Here is a 20369-nt window from a genome sequence, read left to right as displayed (position 1 = left end):
TGCTTTATAGGTATAATAAAAATTGTATATTTTTCCACTAAAAAATCCCCTTACTCTTTTTCTGAGTTCTCTAATTTATACATCTATTGAGGCATGGTTTAATATCGTGTTCAGATACTGTCATATAGAGATCTTAAGGTTTGCTTTTTCTTGGTATTTCACGTGAGGGTGTTATCTGGTGAGGGAAATGCCCTATCCAAAAACAGTTGGGTCATTGCTCAACAAGTAGAGCTCCAGATAGGAGCATTGCATATGGAGAAGATCGCTTTCTATTTGCTGTCTGGTTGATTTCATCCACTTCTCTTAGGTCTTCTGTGGCTAAGAACTCATGAGTAGAGATGAGCAAATTTTTGAAAATTCAGTTCTGATTACGATCGTCAGCGAATATTGAATTTGCATTATTTGTCAACACAGCCAAACATCATTGGAGTCAATGGGAGTAGAAATGACTGAAGATGTTCAGACCCGATCTTCAAACATAAATTCGGCATGCATAGGGTACCAATACGGCACGAATATGGCAAATTCAGATTCGGCGATCATTTCCGAGCAAATTTGCTCATCTCTACTCATGAGCCGATTCTTGAATGAAGATCAGGTAAAGTGCTTCGTGCAGAAAAGTTGTGCCATGATAGGTGTCTGGTCCCTGTATGTCCAGTTCGGCCGCCAGTGTCACTATCTTCTTTGCCAGTTCTGGTAGCTGCAGACTCATTGTGTTCTGACGTATCTGAAAGATTGGATGCGGAGACAATAGGGGAAGTGCAGACGTACTGTTGGAGCCTGTTCCTGTATCTGAATAAAGGACATGTCAGTTTCTGTACTATCCTGCACCTCAAGCCTGACTCAACAATCAGTCGCTGCAGTGAAAAGCAGGTAGCCACTTAACCACACCCCTCCTAGGCAAGCCTGGCCCCGTGGCACAGTGGGTCCATGAACAATGTGACCACACTTACGTGTGACAGCTATGCTGTCACTTTATGAATAAAGGGTCTCCAGAACCCTAACACATCCTGAAAAGGAACGGAAAGCCGCTCCGTTGGAACGCTGTCTACTCTTCTAGTTTTTCCATGATTTGCATAAAATGGAAACATAGGGAGCTTGACCTCTGGCGTAAAAAATAATGCTTAGCTATGTGCTCAAGACTTAATCTGTGTGAATCTATCATTATCATCCTCGTCATCACCATTCATGTCATTGTTTGCCTATCTCCACAAGTTTTTGCCTTTTTATAAAAAACTAGATCTTTTAAGAAAAATGTATACAAAGAGAGGAAACATTGCCTCTCCCTCCTCTTGATATAAGATTCTAGCAAACTTAGATTTTATTAGATGTGACCTTTTCAAGAATAAACTATAAATGTAAATTGTAAAAATGTATTTGCACAAGAGAATGTTACAAATTATGTCTATTAAAATTATTTATGCTTTACATATTGATGCACTTTTTGTCCTCCCTCTTAGTAAATATACTAACCGTATGAATGGTAGATATTGAAAGAAAAATGTCTGTCAGTAGCGTTAGCACAGATCCAGATCTCATCTAGACACGAGACAGCAAAGTCTGACATCATCTTTGTTGTTTGTTTTGTACTTAGTGTCTGAACAGCTTTCAGGATTGACATCTTACATATGAGACATAAGAGGTCAGTCTTGCATATCAGGCAAACATCAAAATATCTGGATATGATTTTGGCAAAGCTTGGAATAACAAATGAGAAAACAGGAATCTACTTTTTGTTAAAAAGTTTTTTTAAGGTAATGTATTACATTTTTATTTAAAGTTTTGACTGAACTTACCGTAAGTTCCCACATATCAGACATTTATGGAATTTCACAAGGTAATGCCATAAATATCAAATTAATAATACCCTTTAAAATCTCCCATTCATATTGGATCAAAGTTGCTGAACCCAATGTTTTGACAACCATCTGATGTGTATATGGATTTCTCGATGATTCTTCTGACATTGGGAAGTTTTTAGTTAAACTTCAGAATTTTTTGTTCTTAGTAAAAGAGGAAGCAGCTTTTCCCCTTACTCTACTGAGAAATACATGAAGTTCGGCTGAGCTAAATGTTTGTGGTGGAATTAGGTGGGATCTAGGCCTGGTTGACAAATTTTAGCCTGGGAGTGACCGCACCGCCTAATCTTTGAGCCATGACCTAGTGATAACCTCCTCTTACCTAATAAAGACAGTAAAGGTAAAAGGGCTTTAAAGTCAAGCACCATTAAAAGATGCAGCTTGGGGTATTTTTTATGTTGGGATCACAAGCATATGCCCAACACTAGATATATGTAGGTTGCAGCTCAATCATTTAGGACATTTACACATGTTGAAAAATTGCTGCGGAAAGCTTGGCTGAGTAGATTACACAAGAAGGAAAACACACAGCAAGTCAGCAGCATCTAGGAGCAACATGGCAGATGTGACAACCTACATGGTGAGCTGCAGCATGTGCTACATGTTCGCAGATCAACCAGAAGAAGAATCCAATTTCATCTGTCAGAAGTGTAGACTAGTGGCCCTTTTAGAAGAAAAGGTGCGGGGTCTGGAAGAAAGAATAGCAACTTTGAAACTCATCAAAGAGAATGAAGACTTCCTAGACAGAACAGAAGCATCTCTACTGGTCACAGAAGGTGAAAAAAGTGTCAGAGAACCTCCAAAAGCTGATGAGTGGAACCATGTGACCAAAAGAAGCAAGAAGATGACGGAGAAATCACCAACCACACAACTGAAGAACCAATATCAAATCTTTGTAGAGGATGAAGATGGCACACCTAAGGATGAAGCAATACCTGCAAGCAAAAAAGAAAAGGGCACACAGCAACAAGTGACAGCAAAAAGTACAGCCAAGAAGCAACGAAGAGTGGTGGTGGTGGGAGACTCACTACTGAGAGTAGTGAACTTTTTGACACCTTTCACTCCCTCCTCAGGCCAAAAGCACAAGCCCCTATCACAGATATTTGTGCTGGTGACCTGGCCTCCCACTTTATAGAGAAAATAGACAATATCCATCAGGAAATCCGCTCCCAACAACTAAGTTCAGTGACTCCCATCCCTCCCCTCATTGCCCCTGGCTCACTCTCCACATTCGATCCCATCACAGAAGAAGTCTCCAAGCTCCTCTCCTCTTCTCGTCCGACTACATGCACTACCGAACACATTCCCTCACATCTCCTCCAGTCTCTCTCTCCAGTCGTCACAACTCACCTAACTACAATCTTTAATCTCTCCCTCTCCTCTGGCATTTTCCCCTCCTCCTTCAAACACTCTATCATTACTCCATTACTAAAGAAACCCACCCTCGACCCATCCTGCACAAACAACTACAGACCGGTCTCCAATCTCCCCTTCATCTCTAAACTCTTGGAGCGCCTGATATACTCCCGCCTTACCCGTTACCTCTCCACTCACTCCCTCCTAGACCCTTCACAGTCTGGTTTCCGCCCCCTACATTCGACAGAAACTGCACTCATCAAAGTGACCAATGACCTTCTGACAGCAAAACGTAATGGTGACCACTCTCTGCTCATTCTTCTCGACCTTTCTGCAGCTTTTGACACTGTTGACCACCCTCTCCTTCTCTCTAGGCTCCAGTCACTAGGCATTAAGGACACTGCTCTCTCCTGGTTCTCCTCCTATCTTTCTGACCGCTCCTTCAGTGTTCTGTTCTCTGGCTCCACTTCATCTCCTCTTCCTCTCACTGTTGGGGTACCTCAGGGCTCAGTCCTTGGCCCCCTTCTGTTCTCTCTCTACACGGCCCCAATTGGACAGACCATCAGCAGATTTGGCTTTCAGTACCATCTTTATGCCGACGACACACAACTATATACGTCATCCCCTGACCTTACCTCCGCTGTACTACAGAACGCCACTGACTGTCTGTCCACAGTCTCCAACATCATGTCCGCTCTCTATCTGAAACTCAACCTCTCCAAAACTGAACTTCTTCTGCTCCCACCATCTACTAACCTCCCTAAATCTGACATTTCCCTTTTTGTGGGTGGCACCATAATAACACCCCGGCAACAGGCGCGCTGTCTGGGTGTTATGTTTGACTCCGATCTCTCCTTCACCTCCCATATACAATCTCTTGCCCGCTCGTGCCGCTTACACCTAAAGAACATCTCTAGAATCCGCCCTTTTCTCACCATGGAGACAGCTAAAACCCTCACTGTCGCCCTGATCCACTCCCGCCTGGACTACTGTAACGCTCTATTAATTGGCCTCCCCCTCACTCGACTTTCCCCTCTCCAGTCCATCCTTAATGCAGCAGCCAGGGTCGTCCATCTGGCTAATCGTTACTCGGACGCGTCCGCTCTTCGCCACTCGTTACACTGGCTGCCCATTCATTACAGGATACAATTCAAAGTACTTGTTCTCACCCACAAAGCTCTCCACAGTGCGGCACCCCCTTACATCTCCTCCCTCATTTCTGTCTATCAGCCTAACAGACCACTGCGCTCTGCAAATGACTTTCGATTAACCTCTGCACTAATCCGTACCTCCCACTCCCGACTCCAAGACTTCTCCCGTGCTGCGCCAATCCTCTAGAATGCTCTACCCCAAGATATTAGGACCATCCATAATTTGCATAGTTTTAGGCGCTCGCTCAAAACACATTTGTTCAGAGCGGCCTATCACGTTCACTAATCAAAGTTATGTTATGTTTGTGTGTGTGTAGCCCATTCACTATCTCCATCTATTCCCCAACCCCTAAAGATGGCTGGACCATGATTGTAAATACATAATTGTAAATACACACCTGTACTTTGTATCTCCCCCACCTCATTGTAGATTGTAAGCTCTCACGAGCAGGGTCGTCTTATTTTGCTTTAATTATTGTATTGTTAATGTTGTTACTTATGACTTTTGTGTTTGAAACTGTTAAACTGTAAAGCGCTGCGGAATATGTTGGCGCTATATAAATAAAGATTATTATTATTATTATTATTACTGAGAGGCACAGAAGCAGCCATCTGCAGACCGGACATAACCGCAAGAGAAGTATGCTGCCTTCCAGGTGCGATGATCAAGGATGTGACCGATAGGATACCAAAGCTCTTCAGCTTCAAGGACGTCCACCCATTTCTTCTGATACATGTTGGCACCAATGACATGGCAAGGAAGGACCTACTGACAATCTGCAAGGACTTTGAAGAGTTGGGGAAGAAAGTAAAGGAACTGGATGCACAGGTAGTTTTTTCTTCTATCCTTCCAGTAGACGGGCATGGCACCAGGAGATGGAACAGGATCCTTGATGTGAACAACTGGCTAAGACGATGGTGCAGACAACAAGGATTCGGATTCCTGGACCACGGTGTGAATTACTTGTACGATGGACTCCTCACCAGAGATGGACTACACCTCAACAAACCTGGGAAACACACATTCGCCAGAAGTCACGCTACACTCATCAGGAGGGCGTTAAACTAGAAGAAGAGGGGACGGGAAGAAAAACATTAGACTCGAACAAAGAAGAACCAGGAAAACATACTCAGAAGGGAGGTAAGAACATTTCTAAAACAATCCACAGCAAGGAGATTGGAACAAAACAAAATCCTCTAAACTGCATGCTCGCAAACGCCAGAAGCCTGACAAACAAGATCGAAGAACTAGAAGCAGAAATATCTACAGGTAACTTTGACATAGTGGGAATAGCCAAGACATGGTTAGATGAAAGCTATGACTGGGCAGTTAACTTACAGGGTTACAGTCTGTTTAGAAAGGATCGTAAAAATCGGAGAGGAGGAGGGGTTTGTCTCTATGTAAAGTCTTGTCTAAAGTCCACTTTAAGGGAGGATATTAGCGAAGGGAATGAGGATGTCGAGTCCATATGGGTCGAAATTCATGGAGGGAAAAATGGTAACAAAATTCTCATTGGGGTCTGTTACTAACCCCCAAATATAACAGAAATCATGGAAAGTCTACTTCTAAAGCAGATAGATGAAGCTGCAACCCATAATGAGGTCCTGGTTATGGGGGACTTTAACTACCCAGATATTAACTGGGAAACAGAAACCTGTGAAATCCATAAAGGCAACAGGTTTCTGCTAATAACCAAGAAAAATTATCTTTCACAATTGGTGCAGAATCCAACCAGAGGAGCAGCACTTTTAGACCTAATACTATCTAATAAACCTGACAGAATAACAAATCTGCAGGTGGTCGGGCATCTAGGAAATAGCGACCACAATATTGTACAGTTTCACCTGTCTTTCACTAGGGGGACTTGTCAGGGAGTCACAAAAACACTGAACTTTAGGAAGGCAAAGTTTGAACAGCTTAGAGATGCCCTTAATCTGGTAGACTGGGACAATATCCTCAGAAATAAGAATACAGATAATAAATGGAAAATGTTTAAGAACATCCTAAATAGGCAGTGTAAGCGGTTTATACCTTGTGGGAATAAAAGGACTAGAAATAGGAAAAACCCAATGTGGCTAAACAAAGAAGTAAGACAGGCAATTAACAGTAAAAAGAAAGCATTTGCACTACTAAAGCAGGATGGCACCATTGAAGCTCTAAAAAACTATAGGGAGAATATAGACTTTATCTAAAAAACTAATTAAAGCTGCCAAAAAGGAAACAGAGAAGCACATTGCTAAGGAGAGTAAAACTAATCCTAAACTGTTCTTCAACTATATCAATAGTAAAAGAATAAAAACTGAAAATGTAGGCCCCTTAAAAATAGTGAGGAAAGAATGGTTGTAGATGACGAGGAAAAAGCTAACATATTAAACACCTTCTTCTCCACGGTATTCACGGTGGAAAATGAAATGCTGGGTGAAATCCCAAGAAACAATGAAAACCCTATATTAAGGGTCACCAATCTAACCCAAGAAGAGGTGCGAAACCGGCTAAATAAGATTAAAATAGATAAATCTCCGGGTCCGGATGGCATACACCCACGAGTACTAAGAGAACTAAGTAATGTAATAGATAAACCATTATTTCTTATTTTTAGGGACTCTATAGCGTCGGGGTCTGTTCCACAGGACTGGCACATAGCAAATGTGGTGCCAATATTCAAAAAGGACTCTAAAAGTGAACCTGGAAATTATACGCCAGTAAGTCTAACCTCTATTGTTGGTAAAATATTTGAAGGGTTTCTGAGGGATGTTATTCTGGATTATCTCAATGAGAATAACTGTTTAACTCCATATCAGCATGGGTTTATGAGAAATCGCTCCTGTCAAACCAATCTAATCAGTTTTTATGAAGAAGTAAGCTATAGGCTGGACCACGGTGAGTCATTGGACGTGGTATATCTCGATTTTTCCAAAGTGTTTGATACCGTGCTGCACAAGAGGTTGGTACACAAAATGAGAATGCTTGGTCTGGGGGAAAATGTGTGTAAATGGGTTAGTAACTGGCTTACTGATAGAAAGCAGAGGGTGGTTATAAATGGTATAGTCTCTAACTGGGTCGCTGTGACCAGTGGGGTACCGCAGGGGTCAGTATTGGGACCTGTTCTCTTCAACATATTCATTAATGATCTGGTAGAAGGTTTACACAGTAAAATATCGATATTTGCAGATGATACAAAACTATGTAAAGCAGTTAATACAAGAGAAGATAGTATTCTGCTACAGATGGATCTGGATAAGTTGGAAACTTGGGCTGAAAGGTGGCAGATGAGGTTTAACAATGATATATGTAAGGTTATACACATGGGAAGAAGGAATCAATATCACCATTACACACTGAACGGGAAACCACTGGGTAAATCTGACAGGGAGAAGGACTTGGGGATCCTAGTTAATGATAAACTTACATGGAGCAGCCAGTGCCAGGCAGCAGCTGCCAAGGCAAACAGGATCATGGGGTGCATTAAGAGAGGTCTGGATACACATGATGAGAGCATTATACTGCCTCTGTACAAATCCCTAGTTAGACCGCACATGGAGTACTGTGTCCAGTTTTGGGCACCGGTGCTCAGGAAGGATATAATGGAACTAGAGAGAGTACAAAGGAGGGCAACAGAATTAATAAAGGGGATGGGAGAACTACAATACCCAGATAGATTAGCGAAATTAGGATTATTTAGTCTAGAAAAAAGACGACTGAGGGGCGATCTAATAACCATGTATAAGTATATAAGGGGACAATACAAATATCTCGCTGAGGATCTGTTTATACCAAGGAAGGTGACGGGCACAAGAGGGCATTCTTTGCGTCTGGAGGAGAGAAGGTTTTTCCACCAACGTAGAAGAGGATTCTTTACTGTTAGGGCGGTAAGAATCTGGAATTGCTTGCCTGAGGAGGTGGTGATGGCAAACTCAGTCGAGGGGTTCAAGAGAGGCCTGGATGTCTTCCTGGAGCAGAACAATATTGTATCATACAATTATTTGGTTCTGTAGAAGGACGTAGATCTGGGGATTTATTATGATGGAATATAGGCTGAACTGGATGGACAAATGTATTTTTTCGGCCTTACTAACTATGTTACTATGTTACTATGTTACTATGGAATATTTTCTCAATTAAAGGGAACCTGTCACCCCCAAAATTGAAGGTGAGCTAAGCCCACAGGCATCAGGGGCTTATCTACAGCATTCTGTAGTTCTGTAGGTAAGCCCCCGATGTATCCTGAAAGATAAGAAAAAGAGGTTAGATTATACTTACCCACTGTGGTCCAGTCTGATAGGCATCGCGGTCCGGTCCGGGGCCTCCCATCTTCTTATAATGACGTCCTCTTCTTGTCTTCATGCTGCGGCTCCAGCGCAGGCGTACTTTGTCTGCCCTGTTGAGGGTAGAGCACTGTACTGCAGTGCGCAGGTGCCGGGAAAGGTCAGAGAGGCCCGGCGCCAGCGCACTGTAGTACTTTGCTCTGCCCTCAACAGGGCAGACAAGGTATGCCTGCGCCGGAGCCGCATTGTGAAGACAAGAAGTGGACATCATCCTATGAAGATGGGAGGCCCCGGACCGGACCGCGACGCCCATCGGATCGGACCGCCTGTCCAGGTGAGTATAATCTGACCTCTTTTTCTCATCTTTCAGGATACATCAGGGGCTTATCTACAGCATTCCAGAATGCTGTAGATAAGATCCTGATGCCGATGGGCTTAGCTCACCTTCGATTTTTGGGGTGACAGGTTCCCTTTAATGCACAATTATCCCTAATATAATCTGCAGTAGTAAATGTTAACAGAACCAAGCTTCCTACATAGACAAAGTAGCATAACTACACTTACTCGCTTACTGCATAGATAGAGCAACAGAACCATGCTTGCTGCATAAGTACAAGTAACGAACCAAGCTAACTACACAGTTACAGTAACAAAATATACTTATTTCTTAGATATGGTAACAGAACCACGCTTTCTACATGTATATGATAACAGAGCCAAGCTTATTGCATAGATAAGGTAACAGAACCACAAATATCAGATGGGTTTTGTAACAGAATCAAGCTTCCTACATGGATATAGTATTTTAACCACACTTACTGCATAGATATAGGAACAGAACCAAGCGAAATACATTTATACAGCAACAGAAACATACTTATTGCACAGATACAGGAATAGAACCAAGGTTAATACATAGGTACAGTAAGAATGCTAAACTTACAGCATATATAAGGTAACAGAACCAACAACAACACATATTTGTATTGCATTTATCTCACAATGGACTCCAAGAAGTGCATAGCTTAATGCATAGATACAGTAACAGAACCAACCTTACAGCATGAACACAATAAAAGAACCAAGTTTACTACACAGATACTTGAACAGAACCAAGATTACTACATTAACATATCTATGTTTCATACATAGATACAGTAGCAAAACCAAGCTTAAAGGGACACTGTCACCTGAATTTGGAGGGAACAATCTTCAGCCATGGAGGCGGGGTTTTTGGGTGTTTGATTCACCCTTTCCTTACCCGCTGGCTGCGTGCTGGCTGCAATATTGGATTGAAGTTCATTCTCTGTCCTCCGTAGTACATGCCTTGCGCAGGCGTGTACTATGGAGGACAGAGAATGAACTTCAATCCAATATTGTAGCCAGCATGCAGCCAGCGGGTAAGGAAAGGGTGAATCAAACACCCAAAAACCCCGCCTCCATGGCTGATGATTGTTCCCTCCAAATTCAGGTGACAGTGTCCCTTTAATGTATAGATATGGGGACCTAACCAAGCTTACTTCATAGATAAGGTAATAAAACTAAGTTTACTATATACATAAGGTACTAGAACCAAGCTTAGTTTACTGCGTAGTAATAGTAACAGAACCATCTCTTATTTATGCCCATTAGCTAATAGTATAATAACAGAATTTTGTAATTGGAAACTTCTTGATTGGAAATCCTAGGCAAGAGAGTTTTCTTTACTGTTTTTTATCCTTGTTGTTTCTTGTGGTGTTACTTGCTGATTGTGGCCCAAATTCATCAAAATGGTGCACATTATTCATGAATTTGGTGCAAAGTAAAAATTGGAATTTCACATGTTTCCAACTGTTTTTGTAAATTTTGGCACCAAAAGCTGTAAAAATTTGGCACACTAAAACAATACAACAGGCAAAAACTGGAGTGAAGTTGCAACAAATTTTACAACTTTTAAAAAAGTTACATCTGCAGAATGGGAGGAATAGAATTAAGCAACAGCATGTTTAAAAAAAACCTTGGGTGTACTAATAGATCACAGACCTCACGTGAGTCAACAGTGTGATGCAGCAGCAAAAAAGGCAAACACAGTCCAAGGATGTATTAAGAGAAGCATAGAGTCATGATCATGTGAAGTAAATATCCTTCTCTACACATCCTTGTTCAGGCCTCATCTGGAATACTGTGTCCAGTTCTGGGCACCACATTTTACAAAAGACATTGAAAAACTGGAGCAAGTTCAGAGAAGAGCTGCCAGGATGGTGAGCGAACTGCAAAGTATGTAAACAAGGAACGGCTGAAGGATCTGGGAATGTTTAGCTTGGACAAAAGAAGGCTGAGAAGAGACTTAATAGCTGTCAGCAAATATCTGAAGGGCTGTCTCAGTGTAGAGGGATCATCATTATTTTCATTTGCACATGGAAACACAAGAAGCAATGGGATGAAACTGAAAGGGAGAAGATATAGATTGGATATTAGAAAAAAAATTTGACTGTGAGGGTGATCAATTAGTGGAACAGGCTGTCTCGAGAGGTGGTGAGTTCTCTTTCAATGGAAGTCTTCAAACAGAGGCTGAACAGGCATCTGTTTGAGATGGTTTAGCGAATCCTGCATTGATTTGGGGTTGGACACGATGACCCCGGAGGTCCCTTCCAACTCTAAAATCTATGATTTTATGATTCTATGATTCTATGAAAAATACACAATTGATCAATAGCGATAAAACATCTGGAATTACTAGATTCTGCCCACAAAGTTAAAAATTCAACTGACGAGCACAAGTTAAACAGACTTCAAACAAGGTGCAGATAGAATGAGTTAGGTGTAAACGAAAAAAATGCACAAAATACACAAAACTAGACAAAAAACAGAAGCAAAAGCAGTGATGAATCATGGCCTATGTGTACTAATATTTCACAAATTTCAGTTATTATTCAACCCCTCAGCCCACACAACCCACTCAACCTCTATACTGGAGAGAACAAAAGAAATGGGTTTTAAATGAATGTCTCGTACACCTTCAGGAAACAATATTCTTCTATTATTTCAGGAGCAAATATGGTAAAACCAGTTAAATTCTGTGGGATCGGCCAACTACCTTATGTGTATGGAGTGCTTCCTAACGCTCCCCTGATAGATGTGATTGAAAGAATCAGACATGGTGACTTTCAACAAGTCCAATCTTCTTTGTTCATGGAGAAAAGCATCCAACAGAACTTACTGTCATTGAATTATTTCCCTCTCTCCATTGAGCACATATAATACTTTTGAACTTTGTGTGCATTGTATGGGTGGCTGGGAGGAATAGTAGTCGTTTCCAACTTGCATTCCCTTGAGTTGAGCTACTGGTGGGTACCACATCCTACAATGTGGCTAATGTTTCTGTAATTAAAAGGTGCAGACTAGTAAACATTCTTCAGAGACATTCTCTACAGGACGTCCTCTACTCCTTTCCAAACAGGGTGTGACCAAGGTCCAGGAGGACTAAAATGTTGGCCATTTTTTAAAATGTAGTACTCCTAAACATGACAAGCTGACACATCAATAAGTATTATGGTCTTTCCCATGTTGGCATATCCATCCTACCACCGCGCACCATCATCCATGCAGGATACCGTTCACAAACTCTTGTCAACTATTTGTTAGGTGTCGAGTTCCCGCCTCTGCACAGGGGGAATTTCAAACCATCTCTGCTGCAGTATCCCATTCTTCTCCAGCCGCAGTAGAGCCTGCTCAGCAGAGACATCAGTCCCAGCGTCTTGCTCAGTCTCACTCTGTGCATAGGATTACTGCTGCTTTGCCTGTTTCTGCCATTGAAGCCAGTGCTGGGTAGCGGCGAGCAGACACTTTTGGGATCTAAGTCCTGCTTTTTCCCTTCTGAGCATGCCCAGGGTGAGATCTCCCATTGGAGATCGAGGGTCACATGCTCAGATGCTGCAGCGGTTCCCATGGGTCCTTTATTGGAAGGTTCTGAACGTGCTGCAGCTATGTAAGCTGCGCATGACCGCACGGCCATGCGCTAGTGTACATTTGTAAACGTTTGTGTGTTGTGAGTGAAAGTCGTTCATTAAAATCCCCTCCCTATTGGATGACTGTTCGCGGAAGGTGGATGATTGCTATCTAGCGCCCGACTTAGCTACCAGCACATTACACACCATACAGCGTCTAATTGCTGTGACCGCCAGTGCAGCACCGTGCGCTTTCACAGCGCTTTCCTGACCCAAGCCTGGGTGGTTAGTGGCGTCCGCCAGTGCGGCCCCGCATGCACTCTTGTGCATCTGTTATTATTACTTTGGTTACTCAGACACCCCCTTAGCGGTGTTGAGCACAAGTAGTCTAGTCGGACTCGGATCCCAAGTCTTGGGACTGAGCTCGGTGACTCCTTGCTTGCGCTCTTGTGTCCGCTACTGCGGCCCTGTGACTTAACAGGGTTCGCTTCCTTCACACAGGGTGAAGTTAACCCGTGTGTGTATTCACATTGTACCGCCATATAGTCCATCATTACTTGGCAGCAGGTTCCATCTCTGCACGGTGGACCCCGGGCTGCGAACACACCTTAATCTATCTTATTATTTGGTGCGTTCCGCTAGCCCTAACACTATTGAGGTTTTATGCGTAGTTCTAGATCGGCTCACAATCACATTTTTTGCATGACTATGGTAAGATATTATGAAAAAAGATAACCTTCGGCACTCAAAGTCAAATAATCATTTAATTCTTTGAAAAGGAAAAAATTCTTTAATTCAATTATCTTCAACACTCAGCCGATATACAGGAAAATAGACATCAAATATTCATTCCAACGTTTCGGCAATATCTTGCCTTTCTCAAGGAAGTCTATAATATCAGAAAAAACAATATAAATAATATATAAAATATCCAACAACGTAGGCTGAGGGAAAAAAAGGAAGAAAAAAGGTCCACCCAGGACGTGAAATAAATAGAAAAGGGGAAACAACGTGATCCATACAGTGGACAAAGAATCCTAACAAACTATGGAGAGGGGACTAATGTAATAATCTACATTGTATTAGAGTATAACCCCAACTCCCTGATCTCCACGGGGTGAACAGAACCGCATAGTGTGACTGAGAAGGAATCCAGTATACTTTCCATAAGATAAACAGTACCACTGAATAGAGAAACAAGGGAAAGGAGACATATCTACCTTTGTATCGGGAGTAATAGTCAAGGAATATACAGAGCCGTCCGGCTCACACTAATAATAACACTACAAAGGAAGGCACAAAACATAACAAAACCATAAGTAAAAGATAAGACTACATCTGAATCTACTACGCAATACCGCCAATAAAGATCTACCTTTAGCTGTATCCGCCATCGGCGTGTTGTCTAATGGAGGCAGGAGGTAGTGTGCGGCTGACGGCCAGAAAGCCGAGACTAAATGCTGCAAAATCTACACATCATTTCCGGTAAACTCTCGCTCCTAGAGCCGAAGTAAATCCGAGAACTGACGAAAGTGCACGCATGCGCACACCGCCGCCGGAATAGTAAATTGCTAGAAGGTGACCAGCCACAATCACAAACTACAAGAAAATCACCAGACGCATGCGCAGTACGTTACAAGACCCATACGGTCCTAAAGAAAAACCATGCAATATAATAATACATACCTTAAAAATAAAAAAGTATATAATAATAGAAAAAATAATGATCAACTTCAAAAAAACGTAAATCAGCATATATATGCATTCTGTCAGTAACATTAAGAAGCAAAAGCCACATAGGCATACTACAAACTGTATAACTCCACAAACTACATATAACAAATCCCAACAGAAAAACCTCAAAACCATACATGTACATGTCTACACATAATCATAACCACCCTGTAGGCTATGGGAAAGGTAGTAAATCTCTAACATACCTACATTGAAAAAAGATAGATATACTACGAAATAACTTGTGAAAAAACAAAAGATACAATAATAATAATGGAGATAGAGAGGAAAAGGGTGTCGCCCAGTAGAAGAACAGCCTTCACAAAAGACGTCAATATCATGGAGGAATCTATAAAAGAAGAAACCAGACATATATAAAGTTAGTATAACCCATATAACATACATTATATAATACATATCTCCCAATAGTAAAAGTCTAGAATGGAACTACACAATAACACTCTACCTCTGCAATGCATCATACTCCTTATTCATCCCATACGGGTAGAGTGTCTGCAATGTATATACGGGTAGAGGCATTTTGGATATATACATTGCAGACACTCTACCCGTATGGGATGAATAAGGAGTATGATGCATTGCAGAGGTAGAGTGTTATTGTGTAGTTCCATTCTAGACTTTTACTATTGGGAGATATGTATTATATAATGTATGTTATATGGGTTATACTAACTTTATATATGTCTGGTTTCTTCTTTTATAGATTCCTCCATGATATTGACGTCTTTTGTGAAGGCTGTTCTTCTACTGGGCGACACCCTTTTCCTCTCTATCTCCATTATTATTATTGTATCTTTTGTTTTTTCACAAGTTATTTCGTAGTATATCTATCTTTTTTCAATGTAGGTATGTTAGAGATTTACTACCTTTCCCATAGCCTACAGGGTGGTTATGATTATGTGTAGACATGTACATGTATGGTTTTGAGGTTTTTCTGTTGGGATTTGTTATATGTAGTTTGTGGAGTTATACAGTTTGTAGTATGCCTATGTGGCTTTTGCTTCTTAATGTTACTGACAGAATGCATATATATGCTGATTTACGTTTTTTTGAAGTTGATCATTATTTTTTCTATTATTATATACTTTTTTATTTTTAAGGTATGTATTATTATATTGCATGGTTTTTCTTTAGGACCGTATGGGTCTTGTAACGTACTGCGCATGCGTCTGGTGATTTTCTTGTAGTTTGTGATTGTGGCTGGTCACCTTCTAGCAATTTACTATTCCGGCGGCGGTGTGCGCATGCGTGCACTTTCGTCAGTTCTCGGATTTACTTCGGCTCTAGGAGCGAGAGTTTACCGGAAATGATGTGTAGATTTTGCAGCATTTAGTCTCGGCTTTCTGGCCGTCAGCCGCACACTACCTCCTGCCTCCATTAGACAACACGCCGATGGCGGATACAGCTAAAGGTAGATCTTTATTGGCGGTATTGCGTAGTAGATTCAGATGTAGTCTTATCTTTTACTTATGGTTTTGTTATGTTTTGTGCCTTCCTTTGTAGTGTTATTATTAGTGTGAGCCGGACGGCTCTGTATATTCCTTGACTATTACTCCCGATACAAAGGTAGATATGTCTCCTTTCCCTTGTTTCTCTATTCAGTGGTACTGTTTATCTTATGGAAAGTATACTGGATTCCTTCTCAGTCACACTATGCGGTTCTGTTCACCCCGTGGAGATCAGGGAGTTGGGGTTATACTCTAATACAATGTAGATTATTACATTAGTCCCCTCTCCATAGTTTGTTAGGATTCTTTGTCCACTGTATGGATCACGTTGTTTCCCCTTTTCTATTTATTTCACGTCCTGGGTGGACCTTTTTTCTTCCTTTTTTTCCCTCAGCCTACGTTGTTGGATATTTTATATATTATTTATATTGTTTTTTCTGATATTATAGACTTCCTTGAGAAAGGCAAGATATTGCCGAAACGTTGGAATGAATATTTGATGTCTATTTTCCTGTATATCGGCTGAGTGTTGAAGATAATTGAATTAAAGAATTTTTTCCTTTTCAAAGAATTAAATGATTATTTGACTTTGAGTGCCGAAGGTTATCTTTTTTCATAATAGACTATTTTTTCCTTGTGGCACCAATAATATTATAGTGAGTGCGCCACCATTGACGGTTTGAATTATGGTAAGATATTAGCATAGAAATATGGAGTAACTCATTAGGTCACATGAATTTAGCATGTATCAGATGCACTAGTTTTAGCCGCTGGCTCTTGTCCATTGGTTAACTATGAAGATATCACCTATTGTGTTGGATATCACTTACCACTGGTGCACTGTACAAAACAGAGAAGAGGACCTATGGCAAAGATCAAAATGGGCTCTTTAATATCGTTCTGAGTATTGCCACGAAAAATAAGGGGTTTGCTGTCTTCTCTAACTCTAGAGCAAATCCAACCAATTTCAATGCAATTTCTTTGGAAATTGGAATACACCCTACTGAAGCCCTAAGGGCTATTTATGTAGCATGGACATACTTGCAAGTAACCGCATATATGTACCTTGCTACTTTTTCAGGATACCAGATGCAGATAAATTGGGATGTGTTATGATAGGCTAAAGCTTGGGGACAGAGATAAAAATGAAGATCTGTATTTATAACCCAAAGCGAGCCAAACATTTGTGAAGATGTCCACTGTAAGAGGTATAGGTCATTGTTTGCACTCAGTGTCAGGTTCACCACCTTCCTCGTCTTTGCATTTGACCTCCTATCTTTACTGTCTCCCTATGGAAATGAGTGATTTGTAGATAATTAGAATTCTCCCTTACTGTGTCACTCACTCTCTCCGCAAAGCCGTAAATCAGTAACCACAAAAACCACTTAATTCACATACAAATTATGCTAAATCTCTTAAAACTGTGGTTTCCCAACTTTAAACCCCTCTGATTTGGGAGACGAAAAAATAATTTAAACTCTGGTATTTTTTTCCAAAGTCGTTTTTTATTAGAAAGAAAGGTTATTAACTAAAACGGAATAACAGGGTCTTCTTTTGCATTACATTTAATTTCGTAGCGGATTTAACACACAGCAATCGCCGAAAATCAGCAAACATATAGACGTTAAAAATATATATATATTTGCATATTTCTCTAAAAGGAGTGATTTCTGCTCTCTATTTTTATTCCGGAAGTATATGATAAATGGAGTTTGTTTGTGTAATGACTGCGCACCTGCCATTCATCACATATGCCAATTAGCATAGATTATCGATTCTATATTTGCATAAGCATTTATAGACTGACCCATTAGGCTTGCACTTGCTTAGGTCTCTGTTCACAGGGGAAAAATGCAAATCCAAGGAAGCCATCTCGGTCTTATGAATATCTATGTTGTTTATTATGCTCTCCGTAATCAGAGTTCTAATTTTGAAGCCTCAGCAGAAATGAGATATGTTGATAAAAAAGACTACGTTGATAAATTATAAAGGTAAGCCTTAATGAACAGTAGGGAGAATTATCTTTGCCATTTGGGGTAATGGCAGAAAAATACAAAAAATACAAAAATAGAAGACACCGATTTTTCTTTCTGCCAAATGCCTTGATTTAATAATTTGTTTTCCAATTCCTGCAGAAATGCAAACACAAGATGTCTCATTAAATTAGCTTACTGGTTGGAATACAAGTAGAGCCTATGCATCTTTTGTCCAGAATGCTCTAACTAAGGTCTTCGCTATCTTCGCGCTTCTCTTATTTACACATCGCCTTGGACACTTCTCCCTGATACAGTATGTAAATTATTCTGGTTAAAACTAAATGCTAAAGTCTACACTATTAGTCTTCCACTTCATGATCTCCACATGGGGCTGTTAGAGGGATAATGTACCATACAATATACGGTTTACTTTTAATTAATAGGAAAAAAATGTGAAATGAATATTAAATGTTGCCTAATGTGAAAGAGAAGCGATAGAGAGTTGAAATCAGTATGGTGGATATTTTTTTTACATTCTGGAGTTATTTAGCATTACAATAAAGCAAAGGCTTTTTTTTTTCCTTTTTCTTTTTTTTTTTAAGTCCGCAATTATATTTTCAAAAAGAAGGTCAGAAAAATGGTAGAAATAAAGAAAAAGAATCCGGGAAGAGAGTTAGGATGTCTATGTGTGGACACGGAGCTATCTGTCAAAGTTGACAACCATGTTAGTTTATCTTCTTCTGTATCAAAAGAGCAGAACTGTTGGGTGAACTCATTCAGATGTAATCCAGTGCCGTGCCCCAGATCAGTGGAGATACAAATTTCACTTTTTGTATCTGAAGTATAATTTTAATTTTAGTTATCTGACCAGAACGTGGAAGGTTTTGCAGATTCTTTACTGATATTAATAATTCTAAACATGGTCTATAAAAAAAAATGTATAATAAATGAAATTTGTACAAAATGGGCCAAAGAATTGTATGCTTGCATCGTATGCATTCTGGATTTCAAAAAGAAGGTAATTGTGGTGATATTGAAACTTTTTTATAGTGCATATTATGAAAACATTTTTCTATTTGAATAACCAACAAGCTCAGACTGGCCAATGAGCATGGCTGACGATCCTCAGATGGGCCCATCCAGGACTGCCACCAGGAAATTCAGGGCCCCATACAGGCAACATTTTCGGGGCCCCCTGAGATTCTGCCCAGGCTCCACCCCAGCTCCGCATCCACCCCTCAAACCTTCCACAGTCCCTCCACCCACTCTTGGAAAAACTCCACTTCTGCACCACGTCCTCATCAATCACACATTAACAGTTCCCATCAAACACCAGATCACACACATAGCCATTAGCTTTTGTTTTGGAAAAACGATTTTTTAAGCCACCACCAGGACAAGGTAGACTTGTTTGACCGGGCCCTACTCTATTCTAACCTATTAAACATTTCTTAAAATATCCAATACTCTTTTTCAATATATTTTTCTTTATTTTTCTTTAAGATAATGTGTCACATCCCTTTTTCAAAATGATCAATAATACCATATACAAGGGACAAATACCGTCACATCATGACCAGATAACATATTACCACCATAGAGTGACCGAATAATACAACATACAAGGACAAATACTGCCACACCATGACCAGAACACATATCACCACCACATAGTGAACAAACAATACCATATACAAGGGACAAAAGCCGCCACACTAAGACCAGACTACATGTTACCACCACATAGTGACCGAATAATACCACATGCAAGGGACAAATAGTCTCACACCATGGCCGGACCACACATACAGTGTATAGTGTATGTTCACAGGGACTCACCAGTGGCATTACACACAGGAGCTCTGCATATAGTATATAGTGTGCAGATAATACAGTGATCATCAGTGACACTATACACAGGAGCTCTGCATATAGTATATAGTGTACATGTAATACAGTGATCACCAGTGACATTATACCCAGGAGCTCTGTATATATTGTCAGTTTACAAGTAATATAGTGATCACCAGTGACATTACACACAGTAGCTTTGTATATAGTGTCAGTGTACAGATAATACAGTGATCACCAGTGACATTATACACAGGAGCTCTGTACATAGTATACAGTATATAGTGTCAGTGTACATGTAACACACTCCCTCACCAGTGACATTATACACCGGAGCTCTGTAAATAGTGTTAGTGTACAGATAATACAGTGATCACCAGTGACATTATACACAGGAGCTCTGCATATAGTATATAGTGTACAGGTAATGCAATGATCACCAGTGACATTACACAGAGGAGCTCTGCATATAATATATAGTGTACAAGTAATACAGTGATCACCAGTGACATTATACAAAGGAGCTCTACATATAGTATATAGTGTACAGGTAATACAATGATCATCAGTGACATTCCACAGGAGCTCTGCATATAGTATATAGTGTACAGGTAATACAGTGATCACCAGTGACATTATACACAGGAGCTCTCTATATATTGTCAGTGTGCAAGTAATATAGTGATCACCAGTGACATTACACACAGTAACTTTGTATATATTGTCAGTGTACAGATAATACAGTGATCACCAGTAACATTATACACAGGAGCTCTGTACA

At 40.6% G+C, this 20369-nt stretch overlaps 1 protein-coding gene across 1 annotated transcript in view; it reads left to right on the top strand.

Annotated features, from left to right (window-relative positions):
* The first annotated feature begins 517 nt into the window (after positions 1-517).
* Positions 518-20369, top strand: part of LOC138646076 (uncharacterized) — a 113315-nt gene continuing 93463 nt past the window's right edge. The window contains exon 1 of the mRNA XM_069735545.1: positions 518-598. Within this exon, the coding sequence (XP_069591646.1) occupies positions 518-598 (81 nt within the window). The remainder of the gene's footprint in view (positions 599-20369) is intronic.

The sequence above is a fragment of the Ranitomeya imitator genome, chromosome 7 (assembly GCF_032444005.1).
Source record: "Ranitomeya imitator isolate aRanImi1 chromosome 7, aRanImi1.pri, whole genome shotgun sequence".
NCBI classification, from domain to species: Eukaryota; Metazoa; Chordata; class Amphibia; order Anura; family Dendrobatidae; genus Ranitomeya; species Ranitomeya imitator.
The sequence above is the reverse complement of the archived record's forward strand: the minus strand, read 5'-3'. Positions and strand labels throughout refer to the sequence as shown.